This window comes from Ovis aries, chromosome 3 (genome assembly GCF_016772045.2).
Source record: "Ovis aries strain OAR_USU_Benz2616 breed Rambouillet chromosome 3, ARS-UI_Ramb_v3.0, whole genome shotgun sequence".
In the NCBI taxonomy this organism is placed as follows: domain Eukaryota; kingdom Metazoa; phylum Chordata; class Mammalia; order Artiodactyla; family Bovidae; genus Ovis; species Ovis aries.
Window position 1 is genome coordinate 210184656 of NC_056056.1, and position 16285 is coordinate 210200940.

Genomic DNA, 16285 nt, shown 5'->3' on the forward strand with positions numbered 1-16285 from the left:
CTGAACCCGGGTCTCCTGAATTGCAGACAGATTCTTTAACGTCTGACCACCAGGGAAGGCCTAGTAAGTGAAGTTATTTATTATCCACATCGATAGTGGAGGCACCTTATGCTCAGCTAGTTGCTCTAATGAACAGACTGAAAAATAAGGAGTAAAGCATAACAAGAGCGCACTGCTTGCTGAAGAGGTAGGGCTGGGTGGGTGGACAAGTTGGTAGAGTGGCTCTTTCTTCAAAGGCTTTTCAGGGACGCAGGATGGTGGGGGCTCAGCCAACTTCATCCGTGACTTCCGAGTGGCCCCGAGGGTTGCCGCTCCAGTTATCAGGGAGCAGGGAAAGAGTGCGCAGGAGCAGTCATGGAAGGTTTTGATGGGTCAGACCTAGAAATAGCACATAACACTCTGCTCGCATTCCTCTGGCTGGAATTCAGTCTCGTGGCCACATCAGGGAGGCTCGGAAATATGGTCTAGCTGTGTGTTCAGGGAGAAGCGGAGAACATGGATTTTGGTAAGCAGCTTGTAGTCTGTTTCATGAAGTGAAGTGTTAGTTACTCAGACGTGTCCGACTCTTTGCGACCCCATGGACTGTAGCCAGCCAGGCTCCTCTGTCCATGGGATTTTCCACCAAGAGTACTGGAGCGGGTTGCCATTTCCTTCACCAGGGGATCTTCCTGACCCAGGGATCGAACCTGGGTCTCCTTCATTGCAGGTGGATTCTTTACTGTCTGAGCCACCAGGGAAGCCCAAGTCTCTGTCATAGGGGCCTATCAAAAATGGTAAGTTTTCTGTGATTTAGTACCCTTATTATATATTAAAGTTACAGATTTAGACCATTTGTCTCCCCAAGTAGACTTTGAGAGCTTCAAGTTTCAGCATCCAGGACAGGACAAAGTGTGCGGTAAATGATTATTAAATGGTTTTGAATGTGTGAATGAATGAATGGTGAGCTGGGGTGACAGTAGCTAGCCAACAGATTCAAATGCTTCTTATTGTCTTGTTTTATTTTTGAAGTATAGTTGATTTACGGTGTTGTGTTAGTTTCAGATACACAACAAAGTGAATCATTTATATGTATACATACCTGTTCTTTTTAGTATTCCTTTCCGTTGTGCTTTATCACAGAATATTGAACACAGCTCCCTGTGCTCTACTGTAGGACCATGTTATCTATTTTATATATGGTAGTATGCATCTGCTAATCCCAAACTGCTAATTTATCCTTCCCCCACCCCATTTCCCGGAGAAGGCAATGGCACCCCACTCCAGTACTTTTGCCTGGAAAATCCCAGGGATGGAGGAGCCTGGTAGGCTGTAGTCCATGGGGTCGCTGAGTCAGACACGGCTGAGCAACTTCCCTTTCACTTTTCACTTGCATGCTTTGGAGAAGGAAATGGCAACCCACTCCAGTGGTCTTGCCTGGAGAATCTCAGGGACGGGGGAGCCTGGTGGGCTGCCATCTATGGGGTCATGCAGAGTCGGACACGACTGAAGCGACTTAGCAGCAGCAGCAGCAGCCACCCCATTTCCCTTTTGGTAGCCCTAAGTTTGTTTTCTGTGTCTGTGAGTCTGTTTCTATCCTCCTGACCCAGGGATCAAACCCATGTCTCTGTGTCTTTTGCATTGCAGGGAGAGTCTTTTCCTACTGAGCCACCTTGGAAGCATATTTTGTAGATAAGCTCATTTGTCTCATTTCTACAGATTCTACATTAAGTGATATCATATGATATTTGTCTTTCTTTGTCTGATATCATATGATATTTGTCTTTCTTTGTCTGATTTACTTCACTTAGTGTGGTAATCTCTAGGTCCGTCCATGATGCTGCTAGTGGCATTGTTTCATTCTTTCTTATAACTGGGTTATATTCTTTTGCACATATACATATGTACATGCATGCATGCTCAGTCGCTTCAGTCATGTCTGGCTCTTTGCGACCATTGGGACTGTAGCTCTCCAAGCTCCTCTGTCCATGGGATTGTCCAGGCAAGAATACTGGAGTGGGTTGCCATACCCTCCTCTAAGTGATCTTCCCGACCCAGGGATCGAACCCACGTCTCATGCATCTCCTGAATGGGCAGGTGGGTTCTTTACCACTGATCCAGCTGGGAAGCATTACTCACTAGATCACTGATTTATTATTAAAGGATAGAATACAACTCAGGAGGAGCCAGATGAATGAGAGGCAGAGGACAAGATACATGGGAAGGACCTGGAATCCCATGCCCTCTGGATGTGCCGTTCTTCCCACATCTCCACTTGTTCATCAACCTGGAAGCTCAGTGAACTCCATCCTTTTGGGGGCTTCATTATAGGGGCATGACTGATTATAATACATCCTTTTGGGGCACTTCACTACACAGGCACAACTGACTAAGTTTTGGGCCACCGATGGTGACTAAGCTCAATCTCCAGCCCACACCCTCCTAGGAGGGCAGGTGGAGGAAGGGGAGGGGAGACTGCAAGGTCCACCCTGTCATCACAAGGTTAGTTCCCCTAGCAACCAGGCCCCATTCTTAGGTTAGCAGGGAGCTTCCCAAAAGTCACCTCGTTAACATAACAAAAGACACCTTGATTGCTCTCCACACTTAGGAAATTCTGAGGGTTTTAGGAACGCTGTAGCAGGTACCGAACAAAGGCCAAATTATCTGTTTTTACAATAAGTCACAGTATCACACACCCAGAACCCAGGAGGGTGGCTAAGCCACAGACACCCAGGGATCTCCTGTTCAAGGCCATTTGTGCTAAGAGCCAAGTGAGTGATGCAAGAAGGGAAATAAAAATGGAGTTGGTATTGCAAAGAGAACTCTGCGTATGTGTGTTTGTCGCTCAGCTGTGTCCGATTCTTTGCGACTCCATGGACTGTAGCCCGCAAGGCTCTTCTGTCCATGGAATTCTCCAGGCAAGAATACTGTAGTGAGTTGCCATTTTCTCCAGGGAATCTTCCCCACCCAGAGATTGAATCTGCATTTCAGGCAGATTCCTTATTGTCTGAGCCAACAGGGAAGCCCAAGAGAGCTCTCCAAAATGCCAATATTTCCTGGAATGTCTTTCTGGAGCTGGAACGGCTGAACTACATGCTGGTCTCTAATCGCTGGCTATGGGAGAAGGTGGGCATGAAAGCAGGACCCCAGGCAGCGGTGATCCATATATCAGAGGGCCAGCAGAGGGAGTGGCCAGGGTGGCCAGTGGGGCCCTGGAGGCCAGCCTCAAAGCCCCAGTGGCTCCTTTAGGGGATGGTGGCTCCCAGACAGTGGTGTGACTAAAGCTTTGGGCCGCCTCTTAATCTGAGCTACCAGGGTCACTGGTGTGAACTCAATCCTTGAATGCTGTCAAGGAAGTATGGACCTTGAGTGAGCATCCACTGTATCACCTGCCCAGGTACTCATCAGGATGGTCTCCGGTTGTTTAGACATACATGGAGGTTTTCAGGGTATGTTTAGACACACACACCCTGGGGTCCACAGTCTTGCTCTCAGTTCTGATCTGGGCAGAAATGCAAAAGGGGAGAGGGATGAGCAAGACTGGGAACTGAGGACAGAGGCCCCTCCCCTGATATCCTAAACTGGAGGCCCCCATCGCCCCACCAGCATGCATACCCATTCCTGCCCCTAGGTTCTGTCCCCTGCCTTCCAGATGCTTCAAGACTCAGATTCAGGCTTATTACCCTTCCTGAAGCTACTTTGACTTCCCACCTTTCTGGTTCCCTCAATATAGTCCAGAGCCCACAGTCTAGAAACAAGTGATGGAATCTTTACCTGCTGGCTTGCTGTGTTTCCTGCACATCATCAGCATCTTCACATGATATTGATACATTTCGCAAGCCCAGGGACCCAAGTTCCAGTCCTCCCGAAACTGCCCAGCAGAGAGCTGGGTACATGTACGGGGCTGCTCCTCAACCCAGTAACTGACCAGAAGCTCTAACTGGGAAGAGCTGCCTTTGGTCCATTCATTCGATCCTTCATTCAGCAGGTGCTAAGGGCTAGGTTGTGGTTTAGTCGTTAACTCGTCTGTTAAGTTTAACATTTAATGTTTAACTCTGTCCATCCGTTTAGTCTTTAAGTCCGACTCTTGTGACCCCATGGGCTGTAGCCTGCCAGGCTCCTCTGGCCATAGGATTTTCCAGGCAAGAATACTGGAGTAGGTTGTCATTCCCATCTCCAGGGGATCTTCCTGACCCAGGGAATGAGTCAGGGTAGCCTGCACTGCAGGCAGATTCCTTACCGACTGAGCAACCAACTGGATGTATAAGGTGTGATTTCTGCTCACAAGAAGTTTAAAATGAAAAGAATAAGAACAATGGTCATAACCACTTTTTATTGCATACCTGCAGGCTAATGACTGTCCAGGTGCTTTGTATGTGTATCTCTCATTCTCATTTTCACTATAATCCTGCAAGTTTGGGGGAGTCTCCTCCTTTTACAGTTGAAGAAGCAGGCTCAGAGACCTCAGAGTCAGTTCGCGGCAGGGCCAAGGCGTCATCCCAGGTGCCCTGAAAAGCTGCTCTGGGGTGTGGGGGGAGGGAGAGACTGGGCAGCTCTGAGGCCATGGTGAGGCAGCAGGGGTGTGGAGACCCCTCAAGGGCCCTGGAGGTGGCTCTTGGGTCAGAGGTCACCCTTGCCCTGAGCCCACTCTTGGTCTGTCTTCTTCAGGGGTGTGGGGGCTGCCAGGGTGCCCCCTTCTCTTGCTGCCCTGGGAGGGACCTTAAAGACTAAACCTTTGGCGTTAATTCAGGGTGTCTCTCCAGAAGTGCCCCACCCAACCTACCTCCAGGCAATTGCCCTCCTCGTGTCTGGGAACTGTAAGAGATTATGACAGTCATCGTCAGAAGGAGCTACTGCTGGTGGCTCTAGGCTGTGTGTGTGTGTGTGTGTGTGTGTGTGTGTGTGTGTGTGAGAGAGAGCGAGAGAGATGGGAACACCCCACCCCCTCCCCTATGGCCAATGTGGGCTTGGCTAACTAAGCCTATGAGGCCTGGCAGGTGGGGGCGGTGGGCAGCTGTGGGGAGGTGTCGTGTGTTCTCAGGGCTGCCCTGGGGTCCCAGGCTCAGCACCTCAGCTGCTCTGGGTCCTGCGTCCATGCTTTCCCATCCCCTGAAGCTGCTGTCCCTCTGTGTCCTTGTCGTTCACAGACATCCCCCTGCTCCCTGGCTCCCCACGCCGGCTGAGCCCGCGGGCAGTGGTCAGAGGGGGTCAGGGCCCCAAACACGGACAGCAATGCCTCCAGGTGCCGGGTCCCCCAGCCCAGGGTCTGCAGGGCAGTGTCCCCCAAGGTTCCAGCCAGGCGTCCGGCGGAGGGAGCCCCCCCAACAGCTCTGTGAGTACTGGGGCGAGTGGATGGGCAGGCCTGTGGGGCGCCCTACACTTGGGGGCACGGGGTGTGTGTTGCGGGTTTGTGTGTGGGGGCGGGGTTTCTGTTAGGCTCCCTTCATCTCCTGTCTCTCCAAGACGGGATGGCACACTGTCCCAATAGCACTGGGTCTCCTGGTGAGAGGAGGATGGGGAAGACAGAGGTGTAAGAGGCCGGGTGGCCCCGCCCCTGGCCTGCAGGCTCCCTGGCCCTCCCCAGACCTCAGCTGGGGCGCCTCTGAGGCTCTCCCCTGTGCCTGGCGCTTCATCTGGTTGCCCAGGTGACCTCTCAGGTGGCTGCGGAGGCAGCTGGGTATCAAACCGGTAATAAACAGGGGAACACCCAAAGCGGGAGGCAGGTCCCTCCCCCGGCTCCACCTGGTTTTTTCTCCTCCTCTTCTCAACCTCCCATCGCCTCCTCCAGGAGCAGACGGGAGTGGACCGCAGCCTCTCTGGCAGGATCCTCGCCAGTGGCTGGGGAGGACGGAGAGCGGGCAGAGGAGGATGTGGCGCTGTGAGGCGCAGAGTGGACAGTGAATCCCCCGTGGGGTGGGAGTGGGGTGGGCCAGGCGGCTAGAAATCGGCCTTTGTTCCAATGGATCCAGAGAACCTGCCGGTGAGTACGGCGTGTGTGCAGGCAGGCCTTCAGCTCTGCAAGGAGGTAGGGGTGTCGTGGTGCATGCGGGGGGCCCTTCGTGTCAGAGCGCGTGGGTGACGCCAGTATGCAGTGTGTGCCGGTGTGAGGCCGAGTGCTCGACTTGTGCGCGTGTGCTGGAATGGGGCTTGGTGCGCGGAGGGAGGCGGGTGGTGGGATGCGCGCGGTTCACGCCGCATGTGTATCTGCGTGCGTGAGCGTGCGTGTGTGCTGCGTCTGTGGGCCGGGGCTAGACCCGGGGCTGGGGCAGAGGAGCGGCGGCCGTGGCCGATGAGCTCGGGCCTCTCTGTCCTTTTGCGGTGAGGGCCTGGCCTCCTCGTCCCCCTCCCGGGTCCCAGAGCGCCAGGTCAGCCTCCCGCGCCTCTCGCGCCTCCCTCACTGGATGTCGCCGCTCCGCGGCCCCTCTTCTCCGGCCAGGTCATCAACAACTACTTGGAGGCCAGCGAGCCGGTGTCCTCGGAGGCCCGCGTGAGCCGCATGCACTTCCATGACAACCACAGGAAGGTGGACTACGTGCTCGCCTACCACTACCGGAAACGCGGGGCGCACCCCGGCCACGGCTCCCCGGGCCACTCTCTGGCTATCGTCTCCAATGGCGAGACGGGCAAGGATCCCCAGGCGGGGGCTCCCGGCGACATCGAGCTGGGGCCGCTTGATGCCCTGGAGGAGGAGAGGAAAGAGCAGCGAGAGGAGTTTGAGCACAACCTGATGGAGGCTGGGCTGGAGCTGGAGAAGGACTTGGAGGTGAGGTTGGGCAGGTGGCCGAGGGTCTGGGGTGTGATGGCTGTGCTGGGCTGGGTTCCTGGCCATCGGGCCACGTGCAGGAAGCCTTTGGCTCTGTTCTGGCGTCTGGCATGCTGTTTCTTTTTCTTCTGGTGGGCAAACCAGATTTTCTTGCTCAAGGACTTGAGGAAGGGTTCTGGGATCCCAGCTGCTGGTGGGGCCAGTGGTGCTGGTGGTGGGCGCCCATCTGGAAGCTGACTTAGAGACAAAGAGAGACGTTAGAGATAGAAGGCAAGGCATATCTTCCTGGCTTGCCGTCTTGTGGCCTTTGTAATGCTTTCCTTGGAATGAAGACCTGATTTGCCTGTTGCGCTTGGGATTGAAGTTTCTGTCTAGGAGACTTACATTATTAAGAAAAGTCCTGGCTTGGGATTCCCAGGGAATTGGTTATTTGGGAATGGAACATCAGACACATTTTATCACCTTGTAAGCTGTCTGTATTCTGACCTCTGATCAGATAAATCCGTTTATCTACGCATTTGTCTCTCTGTTCTTCCATTCACCCATTCATCCTTCCATCCATACATCTTTTCATCCATCCATCCTTCATCCATTTCTTCACTCTCTTCTCCATCCGTTTCTTCATACCACACGATCCTTTAAAGATGGCTGGCCTTTGCCATCCCCTCCAAACCCACCTCCTGCCCCCCCCACTCTCCGGTGCTGGCTCCAGCCCGCTGGCCTTATCTCAGTTGTATCTTTGTCACTCTTACCTCAGGGCCTTTGCATGGATTGCCATCTCTGCTTCGGTCTCCCTTCCTCTAGACCTGCGCGTGCTCAGCCCCTCTCTTCAGACCTCTGCTTGAATATTACCTCCTTCCAGACATCTTCCCTGACTGTCTTAGATAAAGTACCCCCACCCCTATCATTCTGTACCTTGACCCTGCTTCACTTTTCTTCATTATACTTAGCACCTGAAATAGCATGGTAGATTTATTTTTTATCTCTGCCCTTCCCAGCTCCGTGAAGGCAGGGGTCTTGTTTGGTTCACTGCTGTATCTCGAGCACCTTGGACAGAGTCTGGCATATATAGGAGCTTAACTAGCGTTAGTTGAATAAATGACTTCCCCAAGTCTCAGTTCCCTCATTTGCAAATAGACGCTCTGCAGGATTGTAGTTTTACATGCCCCATTGTTAGACGGGCTAATGAAAACATCTAGCATAATGTCTGGTACACAGTAGGTGCTCAGTAAATACTCATAATTATAGAAAAGGGTGTCATGCTGAAGGATGGGGTGACATTCTCATCAGATACCTGTTTTGTAAGTTTCACACTTAAGCCATCCCCAAAGGGGAAGGGACATCCCCAGAGGCCATTCATCCATTTTGCTGTCCCCAGGCAGCATGGCGTGTGACCCAGCTCTGACCCTGGCTGTGCTGACCTGCGCTGCTTATCCACACTCTTAAATCAGGAGCTCCTTTCTGTGTTTTTCTTTGCACCAATATAGGGCCAGTGTGCTCTTTTAAGGCCGCCTGGGGCTCCCCTGCTGTGGGGTGTGCTGACTTTCACCTTTGGAAACCCAGAGCTTGCTTAGTGCCTTTGACTGGGACCTGGTTGGAAGGTTTCTCGAGGCATGTTTTGAGAGCTGTGCAAGTAGCTCTTGTCATCACCTCTGTGGGAGACTGCACCTTCGCTGTGTGTCAGGGAGGCTCAGGCAGCGGAGGCCTGGGCCTTGTGCCCCTGCTGAGCTGGGAGATAGCAACCTGCCCCAGAGTTGGACTCTGGAGTCTGAACACAGGTGTCCACATCCCAGTCCTGGCATCTGTCAGCCTCATGACTTTGGGCAAGTGGCTTGATCCTTTGGAATCCCAGTTTCTTTGTATGTAAAAAGGGAGTAACGCTACAGTCTTCGCTGGGTTGTGGTGAAGGGGAAACCTGACAACTTGAAGTATCTGAAGGTGTAACAAGTCAGTGTTAACTACTGTTGTTATTATTGAGAGTTGCCGGATCTAGCAAATAAAGATTCAAGATACCTAGTTAAATTTGAATTCAGATTAACAACAAATAATTTTTTTTTTTTTTTTAGCAGAAGTGTGTCCCATGCAATATTGAGGATGTTTGTTGTGTCTAATTGCTAAGGTGTGTCTGACTCTTTTGTAACCCCATGGACTGAGGCCCGCCAGGCTCCTCTGTCCGTGGGATTTCCCATGTAGGAATACCAGAGTGGATTGCCATTTCTTTCTTCAGGGGATCTTCCTGACACAGGACGAGCCTGTGTCTCCTGCATTGGCAGGCAGGTTCTTTGCCACTGAGTCACTGGGGAAGCCCCATTAAGGACATACTTTTACTCATATATTATTTGTGGCTAATCTGAAATTCAAATGTAACTGCACTGCTCCTAGTGGGCTGCCATCTTTGCTGCCCCCCAGCATGTTTTATTTTGATTGCTATTGGATTTTGCTGGCTTTGACTGGGAATTAGGAGGGCCCAGAGCTAGCTCTTAGGACTGACGAACGTTCAGGGGCTCCCCTGCTGTGGGCGTGCTGACCTTCCCCTTGGGAAACCCAGAGCTTGCTTGGTGCCTCTGACTGGAGTCAGGTGGAGTGTGTCCTGGACTGTTGTCCCTGCTGTGTACTTGCCAAGAGCGCGTCCCTCCTGGCCGCTTACCCTGGCTTCGGGTCTAGTTAACTCTTCTTTCTCGGGGCCTTCTACTCAACCTCCCCCAAATCCCTTCTGCCATCAGAGCCTCTACCACTCATGTAGCCATCCTGACCGACTCTCTTGCAGTGTTTTGCTTTATTATTTTTTCCCCTCCTCTCTTTTCCAAAGTTATGCATTTGGGTACCACTGATGCAGAATTGAGTTCATCACAGTTCTCAGTCATGGCGCATTATTGTTATTGGTGTGCAAAGGTCCTTCTTGTGACTTATTTATTTATATAAAGATAAAACCCAGAGTCGATGGTTCTAACACCGACACTCAGATTCACAAGAGACAGGGGTTCCTGCCACAGCTGCCAATGGAGGAGGGGGTACCCTGGTCTTGAGCCCCCGATCCTCTGAGTAGCCTGATTCTAGACCCTGAGAAGAGGGAGGAATATTCCTGAGACCTCACAGGTGTGTGTGTGGGGTGGGAGTACCACCACTGCCTTTTCGCCCTTGCTGGGAACAGGGCCTGCTGTTGTTGTTCAGTTGCTAAGTTGTGTCCTACTCTTTGTGACCCCATGGACTGCAGCACACCAGGCTTCCCTGTCCTTCACCATCTCATGGAGTTTGCTCAAACTCATGCCCATTGAGTCAGTGATGCAATCTAACCATCTCATCCTCCGTCATCCCCTTCTCTTCCTGCCCTCAATCTTTCCCAGCATCAGGGTCTTTTCCAGTGAGTCAGCTCTTGGCATCAGGTGGCCAAAGTACTGGAATTTCAGCTTTCCATTGAATATTCAGGGTTGATTTCCTTTAGGACTGACTGGTTTGCTCTTGCTCCCTTGGGGACGGGGGGGAGGGCTTTCATGTCCACCTTCTCCCTGATTGCAGCCCTACATCAGGCCTGGGGGGTTGGCCCTGGAACCCAAGGCCTGCAGCCGCCTTGGTGCCTGTGCTGCTTGTGATTTCTTTTAGTCCCCTTACCCTTCCCTGCTCACTGCCTGCTGCCCCCAAAGGCCGTCATTCCAACGCTTGGTGTTTCTGGGAAACGTATAGTGTTGCTTTTGCTTTGTGCGTTTTTTTTTCCTTTAAAAAAAGACATTATTGTTTAGTACGGCTTTTTAAAAATTTATTTCTATTGGAGTATAGATGCTTTACGATTTTGTGTTAGTTTCTGCTGCACAGCAAAGTGAATCAGCTATGGAAATACATATGTCCCCTCTTTTTTGAATTTACTTCCCATTTAGGTCACCATAGAGCATTGAGTAGAGTTCCCTATGCTATGCTTTAGGTTCTCATCAGTCATCTATTTTATAACTAGTACCAATAGCGTATAAAAGAGTCTTACATTTTCTGAAAAATTGGACAGAGAGGTCCCCATCCCACACACTAGTTTCCTCTATTATCGATACGGTTCATTTATCACATTTAGTGAGCCTCTATTGATACCCTGTCATTAATTCAAATCCCTTCTCGGCTCAGAGTCCCCTGGTTTTTACCTTCTCCCTTTTTGTCCTCCAGGATCCCAGCCCGGATCCCACATGGTATTTGCTGTCAAAGCGCCTTAGGCTCACCACCCTCTTGGTGGTGACAGTTTCTCTGAACTGTGTGCGTTTTTCATTTACATAGTGGCGCTCTGTCTTAAACCCATTCTGTTCCCTTCCTTTTTCTCTCAGCACTGTATTTTTCAGACCATTCATTAGAGTTGTTGTTCAGTTGCCAGGTCATGTCGACTCTTTGTGACCCCACAGACGGTAGCACACCAGGCTCCTTTGTCTTCCACCATCTTCCGGAGCTTGCTCAAACTCATGCCCATTGAGTCGGTGATGCCACCCAACCATCTCGTCCTCTGTCACCCCCTTCTCCTCCTGCCTTCAGTCCTTTCTAGCATCAGGGTCTTTTCCAATGCCCTGGCTCTTTGCATCAGGTGGCCAAAGTATTCCCTGGTGCACATGGGTCTAATTCCTTTTTTCTAACAGATGAGCTCTTGTTCACCTAGTCACTCCTCTAATGATAACGGGCACCCAGGTTGTCACCAACAAGGTTGTGAATGACTTGTCCCCTCCTTCAGGGCTTGTGTCCTATGCTCTTCTTCATCCCTTCCCCTCACCCCTAGGTCAAGTTGATGCTAAACCCTGGTTAGAGGTGGAGACCATGAGGGTCTGAACAACTTTCTGGGGGCCTGTTGGGGTCTGAACTGCTCTCTGGGTCGGGATGCTCAGCCTCTGGCTGTGAGCAGCAGTTTGGAACTGGTCCCTCAAGGGGCAGGCACATTGCCTGGCTGCACCTGGTGGCTGTTTGGAGAGCAGGTGCAGCGGCCCCACCTTCTAGACTGTCCCCTTTCTCCTGGGCTGGATGGCCTCTTAGGCTCCAGCTTTGCTTTGATTTTAAGGCAAATGGAGAGGAAGTGGGTTTCCTATTGGACACCTATGAAGAATATGCACTTAGCCTTACAGATCAGAAGAACTTTGCGGTCACCAAACTCTAGAGGATTGAGTATCGTGGACTTCATTTCAACTCTAGCTGATATCTGGGCGTGCTTCAGACAGAGGAGCACCAGTGAGTCCCTTGTTTGGCGTTTCACCTTTCATTTTGTGTACATATTGTCGTGGACTGACAAGATCCACATTTGTATTTTAAAGACTATTTAGTATTTATTGGATGACTAAGCCATGGTTCACTCTATATTTTCTTATGTCTGGCCATTTGATTAGAATTTCATCTAAAGACTGTTGGAGATTCCTCTGGGTGACAGGGACCCCTGCAACCTCATTGTCAGTTCCGAAAAATGTGGGCTCCCCTTTGGAATTGAGCATCAAAATCACTGCATTCGAGTGGGAGGCGAATGAATGCAAGCAGTTAGGGGACTTACCCAGCCTTGAGCCTCCAGACAGGCTGCAGAGAGGATGGGCTGAACAAGGCCTCCTGTGTTCCCCCAGACCTCCTGCCCTGACCCAGAGAGCCAGAGGGACGGAGGCAGAGACTCAAATGCTTGGGTGGTACTAAGGGGCATCTAGGTGAGCCCAGAGCCAGGACAGCATGTGATGTCCTTGATGGGCCCGGAGGACATGTTTACACAACAGTGCAGAGACTTTCTCCCAACCTGCAGGCCCTGGAATTCCAGCAGGCATGGCCCCAAACTTCATCCCTGTGGGCAGCTGATCTTCCCAACTGCGAATGGAGAGGGGGCATGGACAGGGAGACCAGGTGCCCCCTTGCTCGGCACTGGCTTTCCTGGATTAGGGCACCCCTAGGACCCCTAGCAGAAGCTGCCTTTGCACCATGGGCTCTGGCTTCTCTAGCAGGTCTACAGGCTGCTTTTGGCAGTGTCAGGCATGGGGGACAGAGTGCCAGCCTGGACGCTTGCAGGTTCACTCAGAAGGCAGAGCCCTTCTCTCTGACCTGGTGTCGGGTGGGAACCCAGGAATAACCAAGCTCCTCTATCTCTATGGAGAGGAGATCACCTCCCCTCAAGACAAAGGATGTCTCTGACACCCGACTCTTTGCCCTGTGGCCCTGACACCTGACAATTCAACCCAGATTATTGTGCTGAGTCAAAAGGAGTCGTCTAGGGGACCTCTGGGGAACAGGACATGGGGACCTCCCAGTGGGGCTCATTTAGGGGAGAAGCTGGCAGGCTAGGAAAATCAAATGCTGCGTCACTCTCTTCAAACCAGAGGCTACTGTTTCTTGACCTGACTTTTGTAATTACCCTTTTCTTGCACGAAGAATCTGCTTGCAATGCAGGAGACTGCCTTCAATGTTTGAGACCTGGGTTCGATCCCTGGGTCAGGAAGATCCCCTGGAGAAGGAAATGGCTACCCATTCCAGTATTCTTGGCTGGGAATTCCCATGGACGGAGAAGCCTGGGTGGGCTACAGTTCATTAGGCTGCAAGAGTTGGACATGACTTAGTGGCTAAACCACCTCCTTTTTTGGGAAGAGTTTTTATACACCTGATTAAATAACTAATGGAAACTAATGTCCTCCTAGGCTTTTGAATGGTGGTGGGGCAACATTGTGAAATTGCTGTCTTTCTCCTTACATGGTATCTGTTCACAGCCCTGCAGATGAGACCCTTAGACCTGCGTTTTCTTCTCTCTTACCTGTATCATTTTGCTTTGCTGGGAGAAATAGGGTGTAGGAGATTCCCTGATTGTCAGGAAAACCTTGCTGCTTGCTTTTCTAGGGTGACCTGGAGGTCTTCCTGTCCACCGCTCTGCCTCCAGGCCCCAGGCAGGTTGTTGGGCACTGGCCTGAGTGAGTCGTGTATTTCTATGGGATGGGGGTCCCTGCATCCTTATCGACACCATTGTGAGATTAGTCTGTTTCCTTCTCAGGAATAGAATAGGGGTTTGCATTCTTAAGAAGGCCTATAAGGGAGAGCAGGGAAGATGCGAATGTGGCATTTAACGACAGTCCAGTCCATTCCGTTTCTTGATGACGCTGTTGCATTCTCATGGGTGTGGGTAGTGGTCCTGTGGCTGTTGACTTCTTGCTGTAATGACTGGGGAAATGCACTGATTCCCCTCTGGCTTTGGGACGTGTTCCTGTTCCACTTGCCCCACCCTGAAGCAGCATACCAGAGCCCAAGGCGTCTCACCTGCCTCTTTCCTGCCCCAAGGGAGCTTCAGGAAACACAACAGCCCCAGCAGCCCCTGCCCACTGGGACCACACAGCTGAGCAGAGCAGGGCAGGCCTCGGTGGACTGGATCTACCGGGGGAGGTACCCCAAGCAGCCTGGGGGTGGGGATTCAGAGAGAAGCAAAGAGAGCAAGTCAAGTCCCCCAAACCTGGGTGAACATCAATTTCCTTTTTCAGAGTTTGTAATTAAAAACTAGTATTCATGAACAGAGACTGCTTGGGTAAGTCACTCCAGCTGTCAAGATGCCCCAAAGGGAAGCAGAGACCAGAGGAGACCCACCAGGCTCCGTCTCTGGCCCCATCTCTGGCTGCCTCTCCTGCATCTCCTTCAGCAGACATTCCCGATTTGGTGTCATGCCCTGGGCTGGAGCTGATGCCACAGGGGCTTCTGGTCTAGTGGGGAAAGCAGCCCTGATCACAGAGAATCACAGGATCGGGCCTGAATGTGCCGTTGCAGAGTAGGGAGAGAGCGCTGGGAGGCCAGTGGTCCGGTGATGGGAGAAGCCCGCCTGGAAGCTCTAGGCAGAATCGCCTCCCTTCTCCTCACTCCCAGATGCTCGGGGCCCAGCACACCTGAGTGGGCTATATTTGCCGCTTTTATCAGATCTCCAGTGGGCATTCGCCCCCTACAAGCTGCAGCGCTGGGGAGGACAGTGCAAGTTTAGACGTGGGTGTTGTACGTGGTGGGAGTCTTCTTTGAGCCTCTGAGGTCTGGAGAAGCCCAGTGGTTGTATCTGGGGCTTGAGGGATGGGGAGAATGGTTCTGGGCCACCAGCCTTAAGTGCCCCCTTGTCCTCACTGTGGATGGGATCTCCCTGCTATTCCTGGTCACTCCTTATGCTGCCCCTATACCTTCTTTCTGATGACCCCTGGGGCTACATGGCAGCGTCAAGGATCCTTAAACCTTGCAGGTTTTGTGAATAGGATTCATCAACTCAGATGGTAGAAAATGGCACTTACTTTCACCAACATTTAGGTGCGTGCATGTTAAGTCACTTCAGTTGTATCCAACTCTGTGACCCCACGGACGGTAGCCCGCCAGGCTCCAATGTCCGTGGGGATTCTCCAGGCAAGAACACTGTAAGGGGTGGCCATGCCCTCCTCCAGGGGGTCTTCCTGACCCAGGGATTGAACCCTCGTCTCAGGCGTCTTCCGGATTGGCAGGCAAGTTCTTGACCACTAGCACCACCTGGGAAGCCCCAACATTTGCCCAAAACATAGCATTTACTTGAGTTCAGGATCTAGGTACAGACTGACATTGCTATGAGCAGCTGGGAGTTTGTCACCAATGGAAGTCACATGCAGCTTCATATCCCCTTATAATGGCTGCACAAGTCTTTGTTAGCGCTGATGCTCATCATTAGTTTGAAATGATGACGAGGTTTAGATGTGCTGCTAGGCTTGCTGTCAGATGCCTTGTTAAAGCAGTATGTGTATGACTGTCTCATACATTTCCCTAGCGGCTCAGACGATAAAGAATCTGCCTACAATGTGGGAGATCCAGCTTCAATCCCTGGGTCAGGAGCATCCCCTGGAGAAGGGGGCATGGCAACCCACTCCAGTATTCTTGTCTGGAGAATTCCATGCACAAAGGATCCTGGCAGTCTACAGTCCATGGAGTCACAATTGTCAGACACAACTGAGTGGGTAACACTTTTACTTTTTCACTTAAAGCAGTAAGTGTATGACATTTACATTTAAGTATTTTGATTCCTGTGTGATGAGTCTTCTCTTTATTCTTTTTTTTTCCCCCCAATGGTTTTATTTTTTTAAATTTTTATTTATACTTTATTTTACTTTACAATACTGTATTGGTTTTGCCATACATTGACTTGCATCCACCACGGGTGTACATGCATTCCCAAACATGAACCCCCCTCCCACCTCCCCTCCCCATAACATCTCTCTTCTCTTTATTCTGTAGGATTATTTTACACACTGAAACATTCTGAGAAAGGGTTCATAGATTCCATCTGACTGTCCTAGGGCTCCAGACCCAGAAAATCATTATGAACCCCTGAACATCACTCTGCAAACCTAGAAGCTCAGACAGACAGTGACTGTCCTGCCTGGCTACTGTATGAAGGGAAATCAGATGGGAAGGCTTACAGGCTGCTTCCCGGAGACTGACTGGCTCAGAGAAGGTTCCCAAGGCATCTGGAGGCAGGGGCGTGATATCAGGGGCCTGGGTGGGGCCAAGCATACCTGTGACGTCAGCTGACCCTTCTGTGCTAGTTGTATTTGGAAGCGTGTGGTTTGATCCATGATGTGATTGAAC

General features: G+C 51.4%; 1 protein-coding gene across 1 annotated transcript in view; it reads left to right on the forward strand.

Annotated features, from left to right (window-relative positions):
• The first annotated feature begins 426 nt into the window (after positions 1–426).
• ANO2 (anoctamin 2) overlaps positions 427–16285 on the forward strand; it is a 342394-nt gene continuing 326535 nt past the window's right edge. The window contains exons 1-3 of the mRNA XM_042247625.1: positions 427–505; positions 5124–5308; positions 6413–6739. Of these exons, the coding sequence (XP_042103559.1) occupies positions 496–505; positions 5124–5308; positions 6413–6739 (522 nt within the window). The 5' untranslated portion in view covers positions 427–495. The remainder of the gene's footprint in view (positions 506–5123; positions 5309–6412; positions 6740–16285) is intronic.